Source organism: Tachysurus vachellii, chromosome 18 (assembly GCF_030014155.1).
Source record: "Tachysurus vachellii isolate PV-2020 chromosome 18, HZAU_Pvac_v1, whole genome shotgun sequence".
Lineage (NCBI taxonomy): Eukaryota > Metazoa > Chordata > Actinopteri > Siluriformes > Bagridae > Tachysurus > Tachysurus vachellii.
In genome coordinates, this window is record NC_083477.1 from 4,951,959 (window position 1) to 4,974,087 (window position 22,129).

At 43.0% G+C, this 22,129-nt stretch overlaps 1 protein-coding gene across 1 annotated transcript in view; it reads right to left on the minus strand.

Annotated features, from left to right (window-relative positions):
- Nucleotides 1-1,531: 1,531 nt before the first annotated feature.
- znf281a (zinc finger protein 281a) overlaps nt 1,532-22,129 on the minus strand; it is a 21,246-nt gene continuing 648 nt past the window's right edge. The window contains exons 2-7 of the mRNA XM_060892794.1: nt 15,058-15,553; nt 9,741-9,842; nt 8,012-8,135; nt 5,418-5,501; nt 5,025-5,143; nt 1,532-4,459 (exon numbers count right to left, since the gene is read on the minus strand). Of these exons, the coding sequence (XP_060748777.1) occupies nt 2,876-4,459; nt 5,025-5,143; nt 5,418-5,501; nt 8,012-8,135; nt 9,741-9,842; nt 15,058-15,480 (2,436 nt within the window). The 5' untranslated portion in view covers nt 15,481-15,553 and the 3' untranslated portion in view covers nt 1,532-2,875. The remainder of the gene's footprint in view (nt 4,460-5,024; nt 5,144-5,417; nt 5,502-8,011; nt 8,136-9,740; nt 9,843-15,057; nt 15,554-22,129) is intronic.

Sequence of the window (22,129 nt, forward strand, 5' to 3'; positions counted from 1 at the left end):
GTGGACCACATTTCCACCATGTGTAAATGAGCAAAGCTGCTCCAGTCTCAGTGCCATTGGTTAGAGGAAAACTCCAGCCTGAAAGTGGCTGCGTGTAGCGTGTCGTCACAGGGAGACGCTTCTAGCTGCGTTCTGACTGGGTTTGACGCGAGAAAAAAATAATTCACAGATCTCAAACGTATAACGTATAAAACGTATAGAACGTATAATGGTCAGGGTTCGCTGTTCCTTCCTGAAAAAATACAAGAGAAAGCGCTTCATTTCTCATGCACCGTTTTCCAGCAGCGTTCGGTGTCGAAGCAGACGCTGGTCCCAGAATGCGATGCGGCTACTCGTTACGCTGGGGATGTGGTTAGTAAGTGACCTACGAGATCACGAGTGCTGCTGCACTGACGGAGGTGTGAAGGGCTAAAGCTCTGCTGCATCACTCTCTGTAGAGAGACATAATGCTTGAGCCACGCCATTGTGGGCAATGCAGGAAAACTGTTAACCAAGGTGACCAAAACAGTATTGCATTCTAAAATAATATAAAATAATTAAACGTTGATATGCAAATTGCTCTGGGTGGATCCTCTCCCCCCCCCGCCCCAAATCCATCTCATGACCCGAGAGGTCACGCTCTCCTGAAGGCCGTCTCTATACAGACTGAGTAAACCTTAACAGGAAAAAGCATAGAGATAAAATAATAATAATAATAATAATAAAAAAGTGAGGATTTTCTCTACTGAAGCCAAATCGTCCCTGCTACATGCGCGCCTCCTTCTGTCCTGAATCCCTGCTTGTGTCATCAGTGATATGAGGTATAAAGCGATCAGCTATGAGGATCATTATTGATAACAGCCATACGAGTACCCTAGGATGCTACAAACACAGTACTTGGTTCTAGTGGTCACTTGTTTTTTTTTTGTTCCCCGTGATAGATCTGTCTCCAGAGGTTCAGTCTGAAGACATCAGTAGGTGCATATGAAAGAGCTATAGTGAGGGGGGGAAAAAAAGAAAAGAGGGTAAAAAAAATTTAAGAACAAAGACAGCAACCAAAAGTGGTGGTGGAAGACAATGCACTTTCTTATTATTTTAAAAAAAAAAAAAAACACACAAACAATAATACTTAAATTATTACAAAAGAAAAAGCTCAAATGTAGCTGAAGATAATACTTCACCCTGCATGCTTGCACAGTTTCAGCACTGAAATGATTACGTTTTGTATTCCATTATTTTTTCCTTTTTTTTTTTGGGGATCTGCCTGGTGAAAGTCACAGCGTCTGTACGAGGGTCTGTTAAAAATCGACACCGCTTCCCTAGATTCAATACTACCTAAGAAATTGAAACTCCAACCCTCCCATTCTAGGCTTGCTCTACATACATCCAGAAGTCCAAAAAAATAAACAAGCTTCCCTCACACACATACACACAAAATAACCCCACCCTCCATTTTACCTACTAAACCGTTCTAGAAATGTAAGACCTCGTCATATCCGTATAAAAAACCCCACCCCCTACCCACCCAACTCGTGTTAAAGAATCAAACCCCGTCCTGGTCTTTATCCTTTGCGTGTCTTCCGAACATTGACTTTAGATTTCTTTTCTTTTTTTTTTTTACATAAAAAAATAGCATGTCCGCTGTTACAGAACGAACATCCTGCTTGATCAGACTGGGCCGTTTCATCCTGTATGCAAAAAAAAGGAGGAACAGGTTCAAAGTGCTCGACTGGACTCTTTTTCGAGATGAAGAAGAGGAGGAGGAGGAGGAGGCAGGTGAAAGAGGCACAGCATTGTCCTATGAGCTGGTGTGTGATGAGAGGCACTCACACATGTGCACACGGTGCCCTCTTGTGAGCAACCCTCGGCTCTGCTCTCCAAAGGTGAAAAGGGAAGAAAAAAGAAAAGAAAAGAAAAAAGATAATAAAGAAGGGGGGGGGGGGGGTAAGAGGACTACGGTGAGGGTTTTGGCAAAGGAGAAAAAAAGAGCATGCTCAGACACATCCCATTCCCCCCCCACCATTACCACCACGGTGTCACCCGCCGTTCCTCAGAAAGGTTACATATGGTATTGTACATATAGTTATTCTTATAAATATATATGGCCCTTATTGAAAGAAAATGTGAGCGTTTCACATTTACATAAAAGTACCATAATCTCTATACAGCCGAGTGGAAAGTGTTGTCAGTGAAACAGAGCAGGCAGCAGTTTCATATTTTTAGGTGTCGCAATCGGAAAAAAAAATAATAATAATTCCGAGAGAGAGAGAAATAATAAATCAAAGCTTCTCTGTATTTGCAAAGTTTTCCACCTTTTCAATGCATTATTGCTGCCCCTCTTGATAAAATTTTCCTGTACACCTTTACACATTTTACCTGAGTAATACTTTAAATCTTGTAACAGACGACATTTTTGGATTTTTTTTTCCCCCACCGTCTCCTTTTCCGGGCTAATCCGTCATTTCTTACCTCAAAGTTATTTTACATTGTGGAAACATGACCGTCGCTGGATAGAGAAAGGGGAAAGAAACAAACTGTGGAAAGTTAATTGCTGCTACTCTATTTTTGCTTCATGATGGTGTTCTGCCGATGAACAGAGCAGTCTCTAAGACACTACAAAAAGAAGATCATTAGTAAATATGCCTTTTCCTTCCAAAAAAGGAAACGAATCGAAAATACTTAATTTTGCATTTCATTTCCGGCTTCGCAAGCCATCTAGGGGTGAAATTTCATGTTTTCATAAATGGCAACAAGATAATTACAAAAAACACAAAAAAAAACATTACAAAAATAATAATAAAATAGAACTAAATAATTAATAATAATAATAATAATAATAATAACAAAAACAACGATACAAAAGACATAATGAATAAGCAGAAGCTCTGCAGCCAGATCAGTTGTAGCTTTGGCTTTGTGGGCTTTTGGTATCGCTCACGCTGGCCAGAAGGCTGCTGTACCCTGAGAATTGCTCCACATCTGTGCCCGAGTCTGTACCAAACACCAAAGGCCTATGGCCACCTTTAAACTGCCCCCCAAAAGCCTGAGCAAAGTTTTCAATCTGATATGAGCCTTTGGCAGGGACCATTGAGAAGCCAGTGGCGCCGTTTTTGGAGCCTTGGTCGTCTTTTTGGCCGCTGAGGTCAGTGGTTGGAGCTGGGAGCTGGTAGGCGCTTGAGTTGGGGGTGTGAGGAGGGGCAGAAGGAGAGCTGTTGTGTTGTTTCTCCAGGTGTTCTGTCAGCTCCTGGGATGGGGTGAGCTGCTGCTGCTGCTGCTGTGGTTGAGGCTGCTGGGAATGCTGAGTGTGCGCCGGGGGGTCCAGGCCACTCAGATGGAAGCCCTGCGAAGGCGACGAGTTCCCCAACAAGCCAAAGTGTGACTTTGGCACAGAACAATTAAGCGTTGATGAGGAGGCTGGGAGGCCGAAGGAAAACTCCAGATGGGAGGTGGTGTACGTGGAAAAAGAAGCTACGGTGCTGGACGACGAAGTGGAGGAGGAGGAGGAAGGCGTCGGGCCGAGTACAAAGCCACCACTGTGACTCGTCCTCTCGAGAGCCTGAAGGAGGAAGCGAGAGTACTCGTGCATCAAGGACGTCTTGTCTCCGCCTCCCGAGTTGCTCTCGGCACCCAACGGGTCGACTCCTTCGGCCGTGCCATGCTCCAGTTCCACATGATGTGGGTCAGATAAGTCAAACGTCACGTCAGGCTTGTGGCCATAGTGCTCCAGCAGGCTTTGTAGCACTTCATCTGGGATTCCTGACTTGTCCGGCTTGATGTCGGCCAGCGGTGACGAGTCGAGGAGTCCCAAAGAGGAGTCTCCGTCCATCACTCCAGACACGATGCCCTGCACAACCACCGGTTGGGGATGCAAGTGGCTGACCCCCACGTCATAGCCAGTAGCTCCACCTCCTACAATGCCATTGCTGGTCCCAGGCAGGTAGCGCCGCTTCTTGAGGAACTGCATGGCATCGTCATAGTTGGCATTGTTGCTGCTGCTACTACTTTGGCCTGCTTTGTGGCTCTGGAGGAGGCCCATATCATCCATGCCAGCATCTCCGGTCAGCTCCATGTTGCCAGGCTTGGATTGGGGATTTTTTTCCAAGCCTTTCCTGTGGCTCTTTTTAAATGCCATTTTGGGTGCTGGCACTGGTTCTCCGTGCATGCTCGGCCCTGGATGGATGGATGCTGATGTCGAAGATGATAGAGAGTGTCCATGGTTGTCCACAGTGTTAAAATCATGCACTTCATACCCCTCTGTCCCCTGACTGTGCGACAGCCCTGATGCCCTTTTGCGTTTGCAACCCTCACCACCGGTTTTGGACTTTCCTCGCTTGCGGCCTGGTGTGGTCACATTTCCCTGAGTGATTGCGTAGCTGCCATGCTCCCTGCCCATTTCCATCTCCACGCCGTCCAAATCCTTTTTTATGCCATCTCCGCATGTCCGCTTGTGCTTCAACAACCGGTCTGTCCTGGAAAAATACTAGATGGGACACAAAGGAAATACAAAATTAAATCAAGTTTATATTTAGACATCCATCTACACTCTCACACACAATATGAATGTCTAAATGTTTTGTGGGACAAAAACCAGATTGCATAAGCGTTCATACCAATAAACTAATACTTTGTAGATACCCTTATGCAACCGGGATATTAGATTTTTTTTTTTTTAATCTATTTCTAGTAACCTTATGTTAAGGACCAGCCGTAAAACAAGGAAGTTTCAGGTATTAATTCGATAACAGAAGTAAAAGATTTGACTCTCTTAAAGTTACCACGACTAAACACACGTCATGTTACACTGAACCAACAAAGTAGAAAATTTAACTATGACTGACTGTCTTTGTGTAACAAAGCCCTGGAGAAATGCTTCCAGAAATTTCTCCTTGTAGAAAAACACTTCACCGTATCAACAACTATTGTGAACTAATTTTTGTGGCAAGTCTGCCACCTTCTGATAAAGCAGAATCAGATGTTTGTGTTTGTTTCTGATAGTAAACTCCTGTATCAGTCTGAGAGCCCGGCTGGCTGGAGCTGAGGTTTACCTGTTGACAGGTGTCACACTTGTATGGCTTTTCTCCGCTGTGTGTTCGTTTGTGTCTCTCCATGTGGTATTTCTGAATGAAGCGCATGTTGCACTGGTCACAGCTAAAAGGCTTCTCTCCTGCACATAAAATAAGAAATGAGACGATCAGGGGATCTAAGAAAAGTTTAGAGAGAGAGAGAGAGAGAGAGACGCAGATGGGGGGGAGAGAGAGCGCAAGAGAGCGAGAGCAAGCGAGAGACAGCAAGACAGCAAGAAAAAGCAAGACAGCGAGAGCAAGAGAGACAGCGAGAGCAAGAGAGACGGCAAGAGCAAGAGAGACGGAGCGAGAGCAAGAGAGACGGAGCGAGAGCAAGAGAGACGGAGCGAGAGCAAGAGAGTATGGAGAACTTACCGCTGTGAATTTTCTCATGTCTCTGTAGGAGGTATTTCTGTATGAAGCTCATATTACACTGGTTACACCGAAATGGCCTTTCACCTGGAGTGAACAGAACAGACGTGTGAATCACATGTGCTTATATTCTTCTGAAAAGGAGTCACCCTCCAAAACAGAACAAGACTTTTAAGACCTGTATATATCCGTATTCAAAACACATTTTTAAGGCATTAGCAAACGATGCTCAACTAACCAAAGAAAACTGTATACCATTAGTTAAGTGCACACTGTCCCAAAAAAGCAAAAGGAACACTATAGGAATTCTTGAATTTGAGAAAGGTGCTGCATCACCTGATCATATAATCTAGTTCTTGAATTAATTCCGACTATTGTTCCTGTGTGCGTGCGTGCGTGTTGATGAACGCCAGTTGCCTATAAATTACCAGGAAGCAAAGTTCATAAAAGAAAAGCTCACACAGCTGAAAGAGCAGGTTGAAATGAAAGTTACTGACTCACAGCTACACAAATAAACATACACATTAACAGCTTAACAAGAGCTGAAAGGTCAGAGAAAGAAAAAAAAGAAGCCAAATTAAGAAAAAGCTGAATTCAATGGGAAATTAAATAAATAAATAAAAGATTTACGACTTGTATCATTAGATTCATATATTCCTCGATCTATCCAGGTGATCGTGGACACCAAGCACATCGCACTAACTACTATGTATGTATCTGGGATTAGAAATGCCTGATGTCTAAGGAATCAGAACAGAAGGGTAAACAAACCTGTACACAGAAACTGTATAATCCCCATCGGATTACAAGTGTGTGGTACATTCCAGCTCGAGACATACTAGAAGAGTCACTCATCAGTGCAAACTGATGTGATTTATCTAAACACAACGTCACTTCCATATGGATGTGTAGAACGCAAATTAAATGATGTGACGCGGAGCAATTTACAGCAGTTTGTCTTAAGACACACACTAAGAAGCACAGGAAGAATAAGAACGTTTTCCAAATTGACTATCATGAATACAATATTTATCAGGAAAAAGATTTATTCTAAATGCTCTATAAATAAATAAATTTTACACTCAAGAAAAATAATTGTTTTTCTTGCCATCTTCGTTTAAAGCTGTGTTTCATTGCCTTACACTTGCAGACTGCAAAATAACTCACAACATGACCCACAGTCGCTTTTTATGTTTTACACAGACACACACACACCCCGAGAGAGAGAGAGAGAGAGAGAGAGAGAGAGGAACCCCCCAATAGAGAGCGAGAGACCCCAATAGAGAGAGAGAGAAAGAGGGAATGAGAGAGAGAGACCTCCAATAGAGAGAGAGAGAGAGAGAGACACCAATAGAGAGAGAGAGAGAGAAAGAGAGAGGGAAAGAGAGACACCCCCAATAGAGAGAGAGACTCCCCAGAGAGAGAGAGAGAGATAGGAGAGGCACCCCCTAATAGAGAGAGAAACACACACACCCAATAGAAAGAGAGAGAGAGAGAGACACACACAGACACCCCGCAATAGAAAAGGAGACCGACAAATAGATAGATAGCTAGAGAGAGAGAGACCCCCAATAGAGAGATACACACACACCCAATAGAGAGAGAGAGACCCCCAATAGAGAGATACACACACACCCAATAGAGAGAGAGAGAGACCCCCAATAGAGAGATACACACACACCCAATAGAGAGAGAGAGAGAGAGACCCCCCAATAGAGAGATACACACACCCCCAATAGAGAGAGAGAGACCCCCCAATAGAGAGATACACACACCAAATAGAGAAATACACACACCCAATAGAGAGAGAGAGAGAGAGAGAGAGAGAGAGAGAGAGAGAGAGAGAGAGAGAGAGAGAGAGAGAGAGAGAGAGACGCCGACACACAAACACACAAAGAGAGTGGAGTGAGACACACAAAGAGAGACACCCACCAAGAAACACACCAATTGTAATAGTAAAGGATTTGTTCCTAAACACTCTACAAATAACCTTTAAACTAAAGAAATTTTTTATTGCAATCTTCCAGTTAAAGTTTCACCCACAGTCGCTTTTTACATGTTTAATCATTTTCTTATGAGATTTTCAGCTCATTACTTAAATGAAAGCAAGATGACGGGTGAAAAAAGCGGTCCATGAGGATGTCCCATTAGCGGTTAGTTTCTTTCAGCTAATGAAGTGTTTATGAGAGTAAATAAATGATCCTCACTAAGCCACTCTGCATTTTAAAAAAAAAAGGAGCGGCGAACATTAACACCATTATAGAATGTGTTAAAAATGATCTAATCTAATCGGGAATTAAAAAAATTGCAAATCAGTTAAAACTTAGCTGCAGTTCTGAGTTGTAATCAGTTTGGGAGTTCAAATTAGCAGCTCATGGCAGAGAGGGAGCTTCTATTTATAGCTGCTAGACCAGTAATGAAGTAATGACTTTTTTAGGACATCAAATGTTTTGAAGATGTCCCACACCATTAAAATAAAATTAAACCATGGTCATTATTTAATACAAAGAAATGCTGGCATTGAGAAACTGCTGCTGTATAAGAGGAATAAAGCACCATGGGATGCGCTGGTATACAATATTCAAATATACACTAACCCGTGTGTATGAGAACATGTCTGCGGAGATGGTAGGAGCTGCGGAAAGCTGCACTGCAGTGCTCACAGATGTGCGGTTTGGAGCTGGGAGACACCGTCCCTCCGTCAGGATCCAGCATCAGAGACTAGAGAAAGATGGAGAGCTACTATCAGCAACATGCAAAAGACAAGACATCACAAGACAAACACAACGGGTGGAAATCTCCATTTATTAGAACAGGGGGGCATAGAAGCCTTCATCACCACCACATATACATTACAGCACAGTGGAATTCTTTTCTTCATATACCCCAACTGAGGAGGTTGGGGTCAGAGTGCAGGGGCAGCTATGATACAGCGGGAGGGTTGAGGGCCTTGCTCAAGGGCCCAGCAATGGCAGCTTGGCTGTGCTGGGGCTTGAACCCCGATCCTCAGATCAACAACCCAGAGCCTTAACCAGTTGAGCAACCACTGCCCCCTTTATTTATTTAATACAGCATATGCTTCCAGTTTCTGCATCACACACACTGTCTCACACTTACACCTTTCCCTTTTCCCTGGATTTGATTTCACGTTGGTTTCATCGATGCTTGGAGTTCACACCACTTGGAAACCGTTTGCTAAGGATGTCCTCAGACTAAAGCTAGGAGATTGCTCTGGACAGTTTCACTAACAAACTATGAAGATGGCTTTCATGTATCATTTAATCAACCTACAGATATAAATTTTAGATGCCTATTTTTTTTTCTTTCAAAACTCTTCCCAATTTGTCTTACATTCATTAGCAGCGTCGCGTTTGTGTCGCGCTTTTCTAACGTTTCGACGCCTGAGCCGAAACCTTGTTACAGATCTGATTTTATCGACGTTCTTTCCGCATTAGTCCCAGTATTTCTTAAGTAGGGCATAAAAAAATGGGTTTGAACTGAAATATTGCCTTACAGTATATCTAAGGATATTAGGGTGTGTGTTTCCACTGTAGAAAATAGCTTGTTATTTGTAATCCGGCGCAAACTGGATCGGATCTTGTAACAAATATAAAAGCCGGGAAATGGATTTTTTTGTGCCTTTTTTTTTTTTCATCTTTAAACATTTACATATAAAGAGGCGTGCTAATATTTTGTGTAGGTTTTTATAGGAACATTATATAAATTATTGTGTGTGTATTTGTGATTTCTTTTTGTATTTCCTCCTCCATTTATGTACTACATTTAAAAAAATAAATAAATAAACAAAATAAAACATGGTATTGTTCAAGCTCTGCATTTTAGTATCTAAATATTAATCTGATGTGAACATTCGACTGCAATCAATAGTAAGAAGAAATGCAAATAAACTTTTGTGTGGTCAGTGAGACAGGTGCACTGACAGATGCGTGCGAGAGGGTGTGTGTGTGTGTGTGTGTGTGTGTAAGGGGGGGGGTGTTAATAATCAAGATGGGCAGGGAATGAGATTAAACACTGAATTAAATATTCTTAGCTTTAGTAATCAGTAAAATTTTTTAATAGATATATTGTTAATATAAATAAAAAAAATTCTCTAAATATTTGTACAATGTATAAAACGAAAAAAAAAAAAGTAGATTGACTGAATATAAACATTAAAACGTAAAAGCATAAAAAAAAAAAAAAAAAAAGTGAAAGAGTGAAATTATTTCACGACTTTTTTCCTCTTATGCATTAAGGAAAAGAAAAAAAGAATCAAACAGTATGAAGAGTGAGATTGCAGCATTGGAAGCTCTAATGCACACGAACCTTCGATTCTCCTCGTTTCCGTCGCGTCTTGCCCTCCTGTCCGTCACCGTTTGACCTTCGACCTTTCCTCCCTGAGGAGTCCTTTCCAAGCCTCCCCGACAGCTGCGGGATAACAAAAGAGGAGCGAAGCAGAAAGAAAAGATTAACATACATCATGATCGAAGACAAAAAAAAAAAAAGACGACGTCTGTTTATGTCCAAACAGCATGTGATGGCATTGAAGCTGTCCTTTATTTGTTTAAAAAAAATAAAAATCATTTGCAGGAATATTGCACTTATGTTTATCATGACCACAAAGTTTAGCTGAAGATCTAATGAGCATCAAGATTATTACTATGTGGTGTGTGTGTGTGTCAGGAGGCAGGGTAATAAACTTTTATTTACAGCCCTTGAATCTTTCCCCTGAGAACACATGTAACTTCCCTGAGCCTGACCAGTGTGTATGGAGAAGAGGGTTTGGATTATTTAGCAGCTGTGAGCAGAAGGAGGAGGTTTCCATCTCAGCCCTGAATAATCAACCAGCTCGTCTCTGATAACAAAGAGCCACACAACTTAATGATGCTCATCTCAGTCTGCCTTTCACACCACTGTGATCTGTAATATACTCACAGTCTCAGGTTTAAACAACACCTCAGGCAAATTACTGAGAGAGAGAGACACACACACAGGGAGAGAGAGAGAGAGAGAGAGAGAGAGAGAGAGAGAGAGAGAGAGAGAGAGAGAGAGAGAGAGAGAGAGAGAGAGAGAGAGAGAGAGAGAGAGAGAGAGAGAGAGAGAGAGAGAGAGAGAGAGAGAGAGAGAGAGAGAGAGAGAGAGAGAGAGAGAGAGAGAGAGAGAGAGAGAGAGAGAGAGAGACACACAGGACCCGAGAGAGAGGGACACAGCCAGAGAGAGCGAGACACACACACAGTGCCCGAGAAAGAGAGACAGCCAGAGAGAGACACACACAACCCGAGAGAGAGAGAGAGACGCACACACAACCCGAGAGAGAGAGACGCACACACAACCCGAGAGAGAGAGAGACGCACACACAACCCGAGAGAGAGAGAGAGACGCACACACAACCCGAGAGAGAGAGAGACGCACACACAACCCGAGAGAGAGAGAGAGACGCACACACAACCCGAGAGAGAGAGAGACGCACACACAACCCGAGAGAGAGAGAGACGCACACACAACCCGAGAGAGAGAGACGCGCACACAACCCGAGAGAGAGAGACGCACACACAACCCGAGAGAGAGAGACGCGCACACAACCCGAGAGAGAGAGACGCGCACACAACCCGAGAGAGAGAGACGCGCACACAACCCGAGAGAGAGAGACGCACACACAACCCGAGAGAGAGAGACGCACACACAACCCGAGAGAGAGAGACGCACACACAACCCGAGAGAGAGAGACGCACACACAACCCGAGAGAGAGACGCACACACAACCCGAGAGAGAGACGCACACACAACCCGAGAGAGAGAGACGCACACACAACCCGAGAGAGACACAGACAGTGAAAAAGAGTGAAAGAATAAAGGTTGAGAGCAGAAAGTGAAGTGTGGAAGTCAGATGGAATATGAGAAGTGATCTGGACTAAATTAAGCTCAGAGCAGCCAAAACAAACATGGCTTCATTCATTTCCTCCTCGACTGCAGGGTGAGCAGTGTGTAGACGTACGGAAACAGACGAGCACGTTTACAACCAGTAGGATTTAATAATGAAACTGTTCAGCAGAGACAGCAGCTCACATCCTCCTCTCCCTGTACTGCACGACATAACCACGAGTTTGCAGCACAAACCTTTGGCTTTTTCATTTGATTTAAGTGACGGTGAAATGAGTCAGCTGCCGTCGGCTGCAGCACAAAGAAGCAGATGCAGAGAGAGAGAGAGACGATGCCTCACACTCCTTTTCCTGCAGCACTGTCTCTCAGCACTGAACACGTAATCGGCCAATTTTTCTTCTCATGAGCTTGCCAATAGCTCAGCTCTCCCTAAGCATGTGTGTGTACGTGTGTGTGTGTGCGCACACATGCCTCTACATGTCACTGCCGGTTTGGCCAGACCTCCTCATTGATGCTAGCGGAAGCAGGGTGACATCATCACTATTCCCAGAGAAGGAAGTTTATATTTAACAGCTCCGGATCCTCTCTGTGGATTTATTGCTTTGTTAGACACTGAGCTCTGGAGCTAATACCAGGCTAATGCAGCTCTTCCTTTTCCTTCACACACACACATCCCGACAGAGAGAGAGAGACGGGGACACACACACCCGCGCGCGCCCCGACAGAGAGACACACACACACACACCCGCGCGCGCCCCGACAGAGAGACAGACACACACACACCCCCGCGCGCGCGGGTGTGGGGGTCTCTGTTGGGGAGCGCGCGGGGGTGTGTGTGTGTGTCTCTGTCGGGGCGCGCGCGGGTGACAGAGAGACACACACACACACCCGCGAGCGTCCCGATAGAGACACACACACCCGTGAGCGTCCCGACAGACAGACAGACACACACACACCCGCGCGCGCCCCGACAGAGACCCCCACACCCGCGCGCGCCCAGACAGAGACACACAAACACACACACACCCACGCGCGCCCCGACAGAGACCCCCCACACCCGCGCGCGGCCCGACAGAGACACACCCGCACGCGCCCCGACAGAGACACACACACCCGCAAGCGTCCCGACAGAGACAGACACACACTCGCGAGCGTCCCGACAGACACACACACACCCGCGAGCATCCCGACAGAGACACACACACACACCCGCGTGCGTCCCGACAGAGACACACACGCGCGAGCGTCCCGACAGAGACACACACGCGCGAGCGTCCCGACAGAGACACACACAAACCCGCAAGCGTCCCGACAGAGACACACACGAGCGTCCCGACAGAGACACACACAGACACACACCCGCGAGCGTCCCGACAGACACACACACATCCACCCGTGAGCATGCCGACAGAGACACACACACACACCCGCGAGCGTGCCGACAGAGACACACACACACACACCCGCGAGCGTGCCGACAGAGACACACACACACACACCCGCGAGCGTCCCGACAGAGACACACACACACACACACCCGCGAGCGTCCCGACAGAGACACACCACACACCCACACCCGCGAGCGTCCCGACAGAGACACACCACACACCCACACCCGCGAGCGTCCCGACAGAGACACACCACACACCCACACCCGCGAGCGTCCCGACAGAGACACACCACACACCCACACCCGCGAGCGTCCCGACAGAGACACACACACACGCCCACACCCGGAGCGTCCCGACAGAGACACACACACACGCCCACACCCGGAGCGTCCCGACAGAGACACACACACACGCCCACACCCGCTAGCGTCCCGACAGAGACACACACACACCAACACCCGCGAGCGTCCCAACAGAGACACACACACCCGCGAGCGTCCCGAACAGAGACACACACACACCCACACACACCCACGAGCGTCCCGACAGACACACACACACCCGCGAGCACCCACAAAGTAAAGAAAGAAAAGAAAGAAAAACAGAAATACAGAAAGAAAAGAAAGAAAAACAGAAATACAGAAAGAAAAGAAAGAAAAACAGAAATACAGAAATAAAGACAGACAGAAAGACAGAAAGAAAGAAAGAAGCTGCAAAAGGTCATGAAATAATTAAAAAAAAAAAAAAAGTTAAAGTAAATAGAAAAAAGGAAATAATCCTGTGTGGTCTGTGAGCTGTTACTATGGCAACAGTAAGGCAAGTGAATGTCAGAAAATTGAAATTTCAATTGAAAATGAAAATTCACCAACACCTTCAGACTGAAGGAGGAAAACAGACGCAAGGTTACAACTCGGCGCTGCGGTTTATTACGGCTTCAGTTTACTAGGAACGTTCCAGTGTCTTCCGTGTGTTTCCCTCTTGTGCTGATATTCACCAGCACCACAACACACACTGAACACTCCGTCCTCTTTAACAAGTAAAGCTCCATTTATAGCTGTGTTACGGTCAGCTGTCCACCTGCCAGCTGAGGATGAGGAGGAGATTAATGAAGCACTTACATAACCATCACAAATGAACATGTTTCCTGTAGCAGAAGGGCAAAAACAAAGAAACTGTTTGTTCACTCGTTCATTTCGCACGGCGAGCTGCTAGGACGTCGACATTCGTTTACACGCAAGACATTCTCGTCATCAGCGCTGGAAATACAGATGCCACTTTTCTTTTGGTTTGAAGGTGTCAGATAGAGTAGTCCAGCCACGGCGTTATGCGCGTATTTTTCTTCTTTCTTTCTTTTCTTTTAAAGAAATTGTAGGTAAAGTTTTTTTTATTGGCTGAGAAGGTTTGTGTTAAATAAACTGATTGGAAGCAACAGAATTTTTTCCTTCTTGTTTTCGTGCTACAATTTTTAATTTTTTTTTTGTAGAAATTTCAAAACAGTATCAGCAAAAAAAAAAAAAAAAAGAAAGACAAAAGCAAAGAAGAAAAGCAAAGAAGAAAACCAGAAAAAAAAGAAAGGTTTTTTAGAATAAACTGAATAAGCTGACACTGAAGTTAAAAAAATGACCAGAATAAAGACCAAAAGACCAGAATAAAGAACAAAAAAATAAAAAATAAAGGAAGAAGTGTTTTAAACAGCATAGATGATGACAGAAAAAGCAGAATAGAAAAGTAGAATAAATTAAAAAAAAAAAAAAAATAGAAAGATACTTTCAACTTGTGTAATTCAGCTCAAACTCTAAAGAGGAGGAGCTTAATGGTCTAAGCGTCTGAGCGGTTTGGTAAATGAATTTTGCCCCATGCACCAGGGATTTTGAGAAGTGGCAAAAAATGTCTAGTGTTGTGCTATAGCGCCACCATCAGGCTGATTAGGCCTAACGAACTAGAGGGAGTCTTGTCCACTCGCCCCATCACATCTCTATGAATTGCAGTCGGAGTCTGAATTCAGTTTGGATGATTTGTTTGGTAGAGAAAATGAATAATAGGGTTACAGCGCTTCATGCTTGAACCCCTTATTATGCACGGAAATAAACTGCGTTATGTAAAATGGTGCTGCCTGGGGATATTTCTGGATGCTGAGAACTAAAAACAAGGATCATAGAACAAAGACCTCTTCACTATAATAGAGATTCACTTTCAGCAGTCTCAAAAAATAGCCGAAATGATCTTAACACTAAGGTTTGTGCACCATGATCAGTGTTACACAGCTAACTGATGACAGCTTCAGCTGATATATTTTTATATAAATCTCCCAAACTAAATCCTCATAACAGATCTCATCACTTAGCCTGCTGCTTTCTGGTGTGCACACTTACGTTCCCCATGCTGAGGTCGTGTATAAGCAGGTTCTGATGGTTGCCGAGGGTCATCTCCATCATCTCTGTGCCTCCACGCCCCCCGTCACTCGGATACATGGGCTGCCTGTAGTCCAGCTCTGAAACCTTCTCCTGCTTAATGCCCATAGCAGGCATGTACTCTCCCATCCCTGGCATCACCCCCGCTCCGGAGACCAGTCCTCCTCCTCCTCCTGAGCTGTCACAGTCAGGCGAGTGGCGCTCCTTTTTCAGGACGAAATCGTGTGGCTGCAGCTCGGCCATGACGCTCTGTCCGGCCAGGCGGGTGAAGCTGGTGACGGGTGGCAGGTGACTGAACATCAGCATGCCCGAGCTGAAGCCGGCCTCCATGCCCCCGCCTGGCCGCAGGAACTCGCTTCCCAGCTTGTCCTGGATGAGACTCATGGTGGAAGCGCTTGGACAGAGCGGAGTGATGCTGAAATTATAGGGTCTTCAAAAGAGGGCCACAGCTCTCATCCTTAAAAAAAAAAATAAAAAAATGAAAAAGGACAATTCTTACAAAATTCTTACAAAATATCTCTTTATTCCAGAGAAGCTTCTTATTCCCATTCCCAAATATTCCCATTTAATTTGATACTTTAATACTGTTTTTTTTCTTTCATTATAGAGTGAATATTCCTGTTCAAGCATACTTCACTAGTAAAGCACATTTTAAACAACTTCTGTTGATTAACACACAACACATAGATGTTAAACAAATCTTTTCAACAATTAATCCATTCCACTGCTTTAGACAATAACAGATACAGACATTTATAGAAAAACACACTTTTACAAATCTTTCCCAAAGGCTTGGGAATTAAAACATAAAAAAAAAAAAATGTTTTCCAGTTTTGATTGCTAAAACAAGGACTTCAGCGGTTCCAGATCCTAGAAACGTTGACTACATATAAAAGAATTCTACTGGCCAAGTGTGTGACTGTGATTAATAATAAACTGACTGTGTATTCATACTATAATTATACCAGGTAGCTATAAAGAAATAAATAGAAATATTAGATTTAGACGCTTTAATTCAGCCATAGCCAAATTGGTGGTTCGAAATCATCTAGAAGGAAGTAAAAGCAAATGCTGGAGAAAATCACAGAATTATGTAATATTTGCATTGTTTATTTTTCAGGCTCACAACAGTTATATAATAGATGACCGTTTAGGTTTATAACAGACTGCAAATGCCAAATTGAGTCCAGTGCCATATCTAGACATCCATCATTTCCACACGTTCTGTGATTTCATTAAACTGCTTAAGAGTCTGAACAGATGACATTTACACTGTCATTATTAACTACTGAACTTTAATAAGGTTTCATATTTGAGTGAATTGAAAATGGAAAACAGACATGATATTTATTCAGCGGTTATTCTTGCTTCGCTATTGTTTGCATCACTTGCACTCAGCGTGTCTCCATTTGCAGAAGATTAAACCGAAACAGATTCTTACCGTTATAATGCTAAGAATATTTGTAATAAAATCTATGCTTATGGGTTTAATCCCCCCCCCACACACACACACAGCCTCAAAACTCCTCCCCCAGAATCTTCAATGGCAAGAAACAAGTGCTGTGTCCCAATTCGCCTCCTAAACAGTACCCGAGATTTGAGTTAGTGTTCCAAATCATAGTATGCTGAAATAAGTATCCAAAAAGTACCAAAGATAGTCTATTGTTTCCGGTTTATACAAGAAAAGGCAAAAATAAAATCACAGCAATTTGGATTGAAACGAAGAAATGCAACATTTGATATTATATATTCTGCAGAGGAATTTCATTTAATATTGTTTGTAGTGTTTGTAATTCGTATCAAATGTGAAGGTCGCTGCGAACACCTGGCGCTATTTAACCCGACGATAAATTTAACGTTCTGTTTAAATATAACAAACGTTCACAAATTGAAGTACTCGGTTCTATAATTGGGATGTGGAAGGCTTTAGGACTCAAAAACTTTTAATAATAGACGTGAATAATTATAGAGGATACTATCAGTGGTGTGTGTGTGTGTGTGTGTGTGTGTGTGTGTGTGTGTGTGTGTGTAAGACGGAGAGACAGAACAGATTGCGTGACAGGGCCGTGCTGCTCCTTAGAGACGACAGGCGTGAGCTCTTTGATCCAGCCATTAAGTACTTAGCTGCATTAATCACACCATCTGATGGCGCAGCCGGAGAAAGACGGAGTCTGTTCGCAAGCTCTCGCGCTCTTCATATGCACTAAAAAAACACTTCTGCTTTACAACGCCGTTGTGTGAACTTGGGAGCAACACAATAACACACACGACAGCCTGAACTGACTGATCTAGAGCAATAGCAAATAAACAAAAGCCTTAAACACTGAAGTAAATGGGCAAAAGATTAGAAGGCCGGTAAGAAAACAAACAACACCTTACGTTTCATTACAAATCAGCCGATAAGGAAATCTATGTAAATTTCTTGCTCTCTAAAGTGCACAAACTGGTCACACCAGCATCAGTTCACTGAAGGAACAGATAGTCAACTCCAGGACGTACTGGCATCCTGAGACTCGACACACAATTTAATGACAACATTTGTCTTTAATTAGGTTAATCGCACAGAAAAAACAAGTGACCAAAACAAAAAGGTTTTTAATGGTGATTTTTTTTTTTTGTGTGTTGTTGAAAAAAATAAATCCGAACAATATTAATCCTAAAAGAATTTTACAAATATACATTTTAAAAAATCAGTTATTAGCGCCCCATAAAAAAAATTCATTAACAAAATGTCGCTGAAGCTTGTTTACATTACATTAGTATTTTGTATTGTTAAAGGTGCAATAATCATTTTTCTTCTTATTTGTACAAATAAATCAGAAGATAGCTTGAGCGTGCTCAAAAGAAAACATTCAACACAAATGAACTAAGAGCTAAGAAAACCCATTTGGAACAATGACTTCTGGTCTGGAATGCTTGTTTATGTCTGAACGAGCCTCCTGTTAGTCGTTTTATAGACGCTCTACGAGCCACCGTAGATCCTGTGAGCAGAGATTTGTGAACATGAGCAAGAATGGAAAGGAATGTTCACAGAAGCGGAAAAAAAAAAAAAAAAACATTAGACACATCAAACTTACCTACGTAAGTTTAGGTCATTTTAATTTAAATAAAAATGAACAAATTATAGAAAATGCACTTTGAGGTTAATTGGAATTGTTCACTGCAATGAACCTGCTAGGGTGAAGATGTGTATTTTGCCCCCGCGCACAACAAGAGAGTGGTATGTGGTAGCTTACTGGTTAAGGTGTTGGACTACCAATTAGAAGGTGGTGAGGTTGAATCCCAGGTCCACCAAGGTGCCACAGCTGGGCCCCTGATGAAATGAGATTCACATTTACATTTCCAGCATTTGCCAGACGCCTTTATCCACCGTGACTTGCATTATCTCATTTTTTTAAACAACTGAGCAATTAGGGGGCAAGGACTATGCACAGGGGCCCAACAGTGACAGCTTGGTGGACCTGGGATCAAACTCACAACCTTCCGATTGGTAGCCCAACACCTTAACCACTAGGCTACCAGAATGCAAGTCGCTCTGGATAAAGGTGTCTTCTAAATGCTATAAATGGTTAAAGAGTAAGTTTACATGTCATATAGATGGCAACAAACTACCAACAAACTAAAAAGAAGGTGAGCTAGATTCATCCGATCACACACAAGGTCTGGAGATTGAGACTCGCACCTGGACAAAATCCTCATAATTATGCCCTTGAGTATGTTAGGAGGATCTGTAATGTTTGGCAGGTGTTTTACCGATAAATAAATACATGCCATCAAAAATTTTAGATAAAATGTGCCTTCTTCTGCCAATAGGTTACAACTGGATCTTAGTGGGATCTTCCAGCAGCACAACAATCCAACAAAAAAAAAATCTAAATCCACACAAAATAGTCAAAATTGAGCTTCTGACCTCCACGTCCTTTGACCTAAACCCTACAACAGGTGATGTGAAAAGAATTTATCCGATAAGAGAGAATCTATTAGGGCTTGGAGAGATCCTGTATTAAGGAGAGGTCTCAGACTCCTTGCTCTGTCTATTCCAGCATCAGAGGTAAAGATTCAGTGCTGTGCTGCTGACAGAAGTGAAGTCTTTATTCAGGGTGCCAGTAATTCTGGCGCTTACAGATGCAGAACAGTGTGTGTGTGTGGTTTGTAGGTGTGTATTAATGGAAAGTGACCTTTAGTGGCGCTGCTATTACACAGAATCTGTACGCGTGCAGAATTATTGGCACCCTGGTTGCTACAAACTGGTGTTTCAACATGGGTCAAGTCTTCCATCATGCACTCAGTGTTCCTGGGATATGTTCTGGATCTATCCTAACCCTGAGCAGGAACAAGCTGTTACTGCAGACCAACAAATGACCGCGACTACTTGCGGACGGTTTGTCAGTAAACCCACCATTTTCATTTCACAGGAACATTGTAACCATCTTCAAGCTAACATGAAAAACTTTTAAAGAACTTATGCTATAAACTCTTTCCAATCCAGTGACTACATCAGCTCATACAAAGCTTATTGTGTACAAAAGTGAATAAGAGAAAAACTTTTATAGGAAAGCACAAAAACTATCATGTGGAGGAAAACCTGCTGACTATTAGACAAAAAAAAATATATAATAAATTGATTTGAATTCATATAAGTCAAATATTAAGTAAAACACCTAATCCAACTAATCCGTGTTAATATAAAGGAGTGATATGAATTAAAGCCAGTACTTCTGTCTGAGCAGCTGTTATAGAAAACTAATCAAGGTCTTCTGAACAACCGAGAAAAATCACAATTTCTTAAACCAAATTTGGTATAAACACCAAAAGTAGTCATGTTCAAAATCAAGTCATGTTGGACTAAATGTGTTGAAAATCTGGTCAGTGTTAATTTTTCTCTTTTCCCCACACTATAAACTCTACATTTGACCTACAAAGATTGAGCAGGTGTTGTCAATACAAACAAAGATGCTTATCCCACTTCAAATATGATGCGTCCAGTCTAAGCAAGCTCTAAGAAAGCGTAATGTATAAAAAGCTACGGTTCTAGCAAACTGATAACACGAGCCAACGTGATGTGTGAGAAAAGGATTCACATGTATCAGCAGGATGAATGGTGGATTAATGTGTGCCGGATCGGGCTTTTCTCAGCACCGTGTTAATTATTCATGCGGCTGCACGCAGGCTCGACATGCTTTGTTTACTACAACGGCTGGGCACGGTACTTTCACCTATGCAAATTGAACCAGGCGCACGTCTGGGAGCCTCAGCTGCGCAAGCTGACCTACACGCCGACTGGGAATCCTGCCTTTTATTAACAGCGAATGCAAAGGATTTTACTAGAAATTTCACCAATCAAATAAAATAAACACTCAGCACAAAAAACAAAAAAAAAAACTCGTCTAAACGAAAGTCTAAAAAATGACCGAGATTCTTAACCACAGCCACACAGTCATAAAATATGTTCAAAACAAGATTCAAATCAGGACCATGTGCAAATGTGGACTGAAAAGATCTGCATAATGACCACAATCTGCCACATTTACCACGTTCAATAAGCCACACTTAATAACCGCAATCTTTCACTTATGCCCTGTGATACAATCTGACCAACTAGAACGTGTTAAAGAAAGGAAAGCACTACTAGAAGACACACTAATATTACGAACAAGCAATTAAAAAAAAAAGATATGAGGCAGGATTGAACAACATAATGATCACCAAATGATTCCTAATTATACAAAACACTGAAATACTTTCCTGTAAGGATCATATAAATGCTCAGCGTATTTTCACTTAACATATCCGGTCCGTTTTACAGTAGATTTTCTTATGGTTTTGCAGAGCCTTTGTAGCTAAATCTTGAAAATCTTACCATCACTACGTTACATCATGGCTGTGATCAATCTTTTGGCACCCCTGAATAATGTACTTCTCATTGTTATTGTTACGGTGTGTCTACGTTTGCCTCGTGTAGCGTCTCTAATAAGTTACTACGGTCCGCTAACGTGCCTTAAATCTTTTTATTTAAAAGGTAAACTTTTGAAAAATGGTTCAAAAGACAAAGTGGAAAGTATCCATAGTTTGAGGGACAAAACAATTTAAAGCTTAAATAAAAAATATTTGAAACCATTCTGCGAGAGAGAGAGAGAGAGAGAGAGAGAGAGAGAGAGAGAGAGAGAGAGAGGAAAGGAAGAGAGAGAGAAAAGAAAGGAATAGAGAGAGAGAGAGAGAGAGAGAGAGAGAGAGAGAGAGAGAGAGGGAGAGGGGGGGATAAAGAAAGACAGACAGAGAGAGAGAGACACAGAGAGAGAGAGAGAGAGAGAGAGAGAGAGAGAGAGAGAGAGAGAGAGAGAGAGAGAGAGAGGAATAGAGGGACGAAGAGAGAGAGGGAGGACAAGTGGGAGAAAGAGAGAGAGAGAGAGAGAGAGAGAGAGAGGAATAGAGGAGAGAGAGGGAGAGGGGGGGATAAAGAAAGACAGACAGAGAGAGAGACACAGAGAAAGAGAGAGAGAGAGAGAGAGAGAGAGAGAGGAATAGAGGAGAGAGAGAGAGAGAGAGAGAGAGAGAGAGAGAGGAATAGAGAACAAGAGAGAGAGAGGAATAGAGAACGAGAGAGAGAGAGAGAGAGAGAGAGAGAGAGAGAGAGAGAGAGAGAGGAATAGAGAACGAGAGAGAGAGAGAGAGAGAGAGAGAGAGAGAGAGGAATAGAGAACGAGAGAGAGAGAGAGAGAGAGAGAGAGAGAGAGAGAGAGAGAGAGAGAGAGGAATAGAGAACGAGAGAGAGAGAGAGAAATAGAGAACGAGAGAGAGAGAGAGAGAGAGAGGAATAGAGAACGCGAGAGAGAGAGAGAGAGAGAGAGAGAGAGAGAGGAATAGAGAACGAAAGAGTGAGAGAGAGAAAGAAAGGAATAAAGAGAGAGATTTTTATCGGGTTTAAAGGTGATGGGCTTTATGAATGTTTATAGGAACATCGGTTGTATGACTGATGATGATGATGATGATGATGAGGATGATGAGTAATGTATAACATGACGAACATCAATCA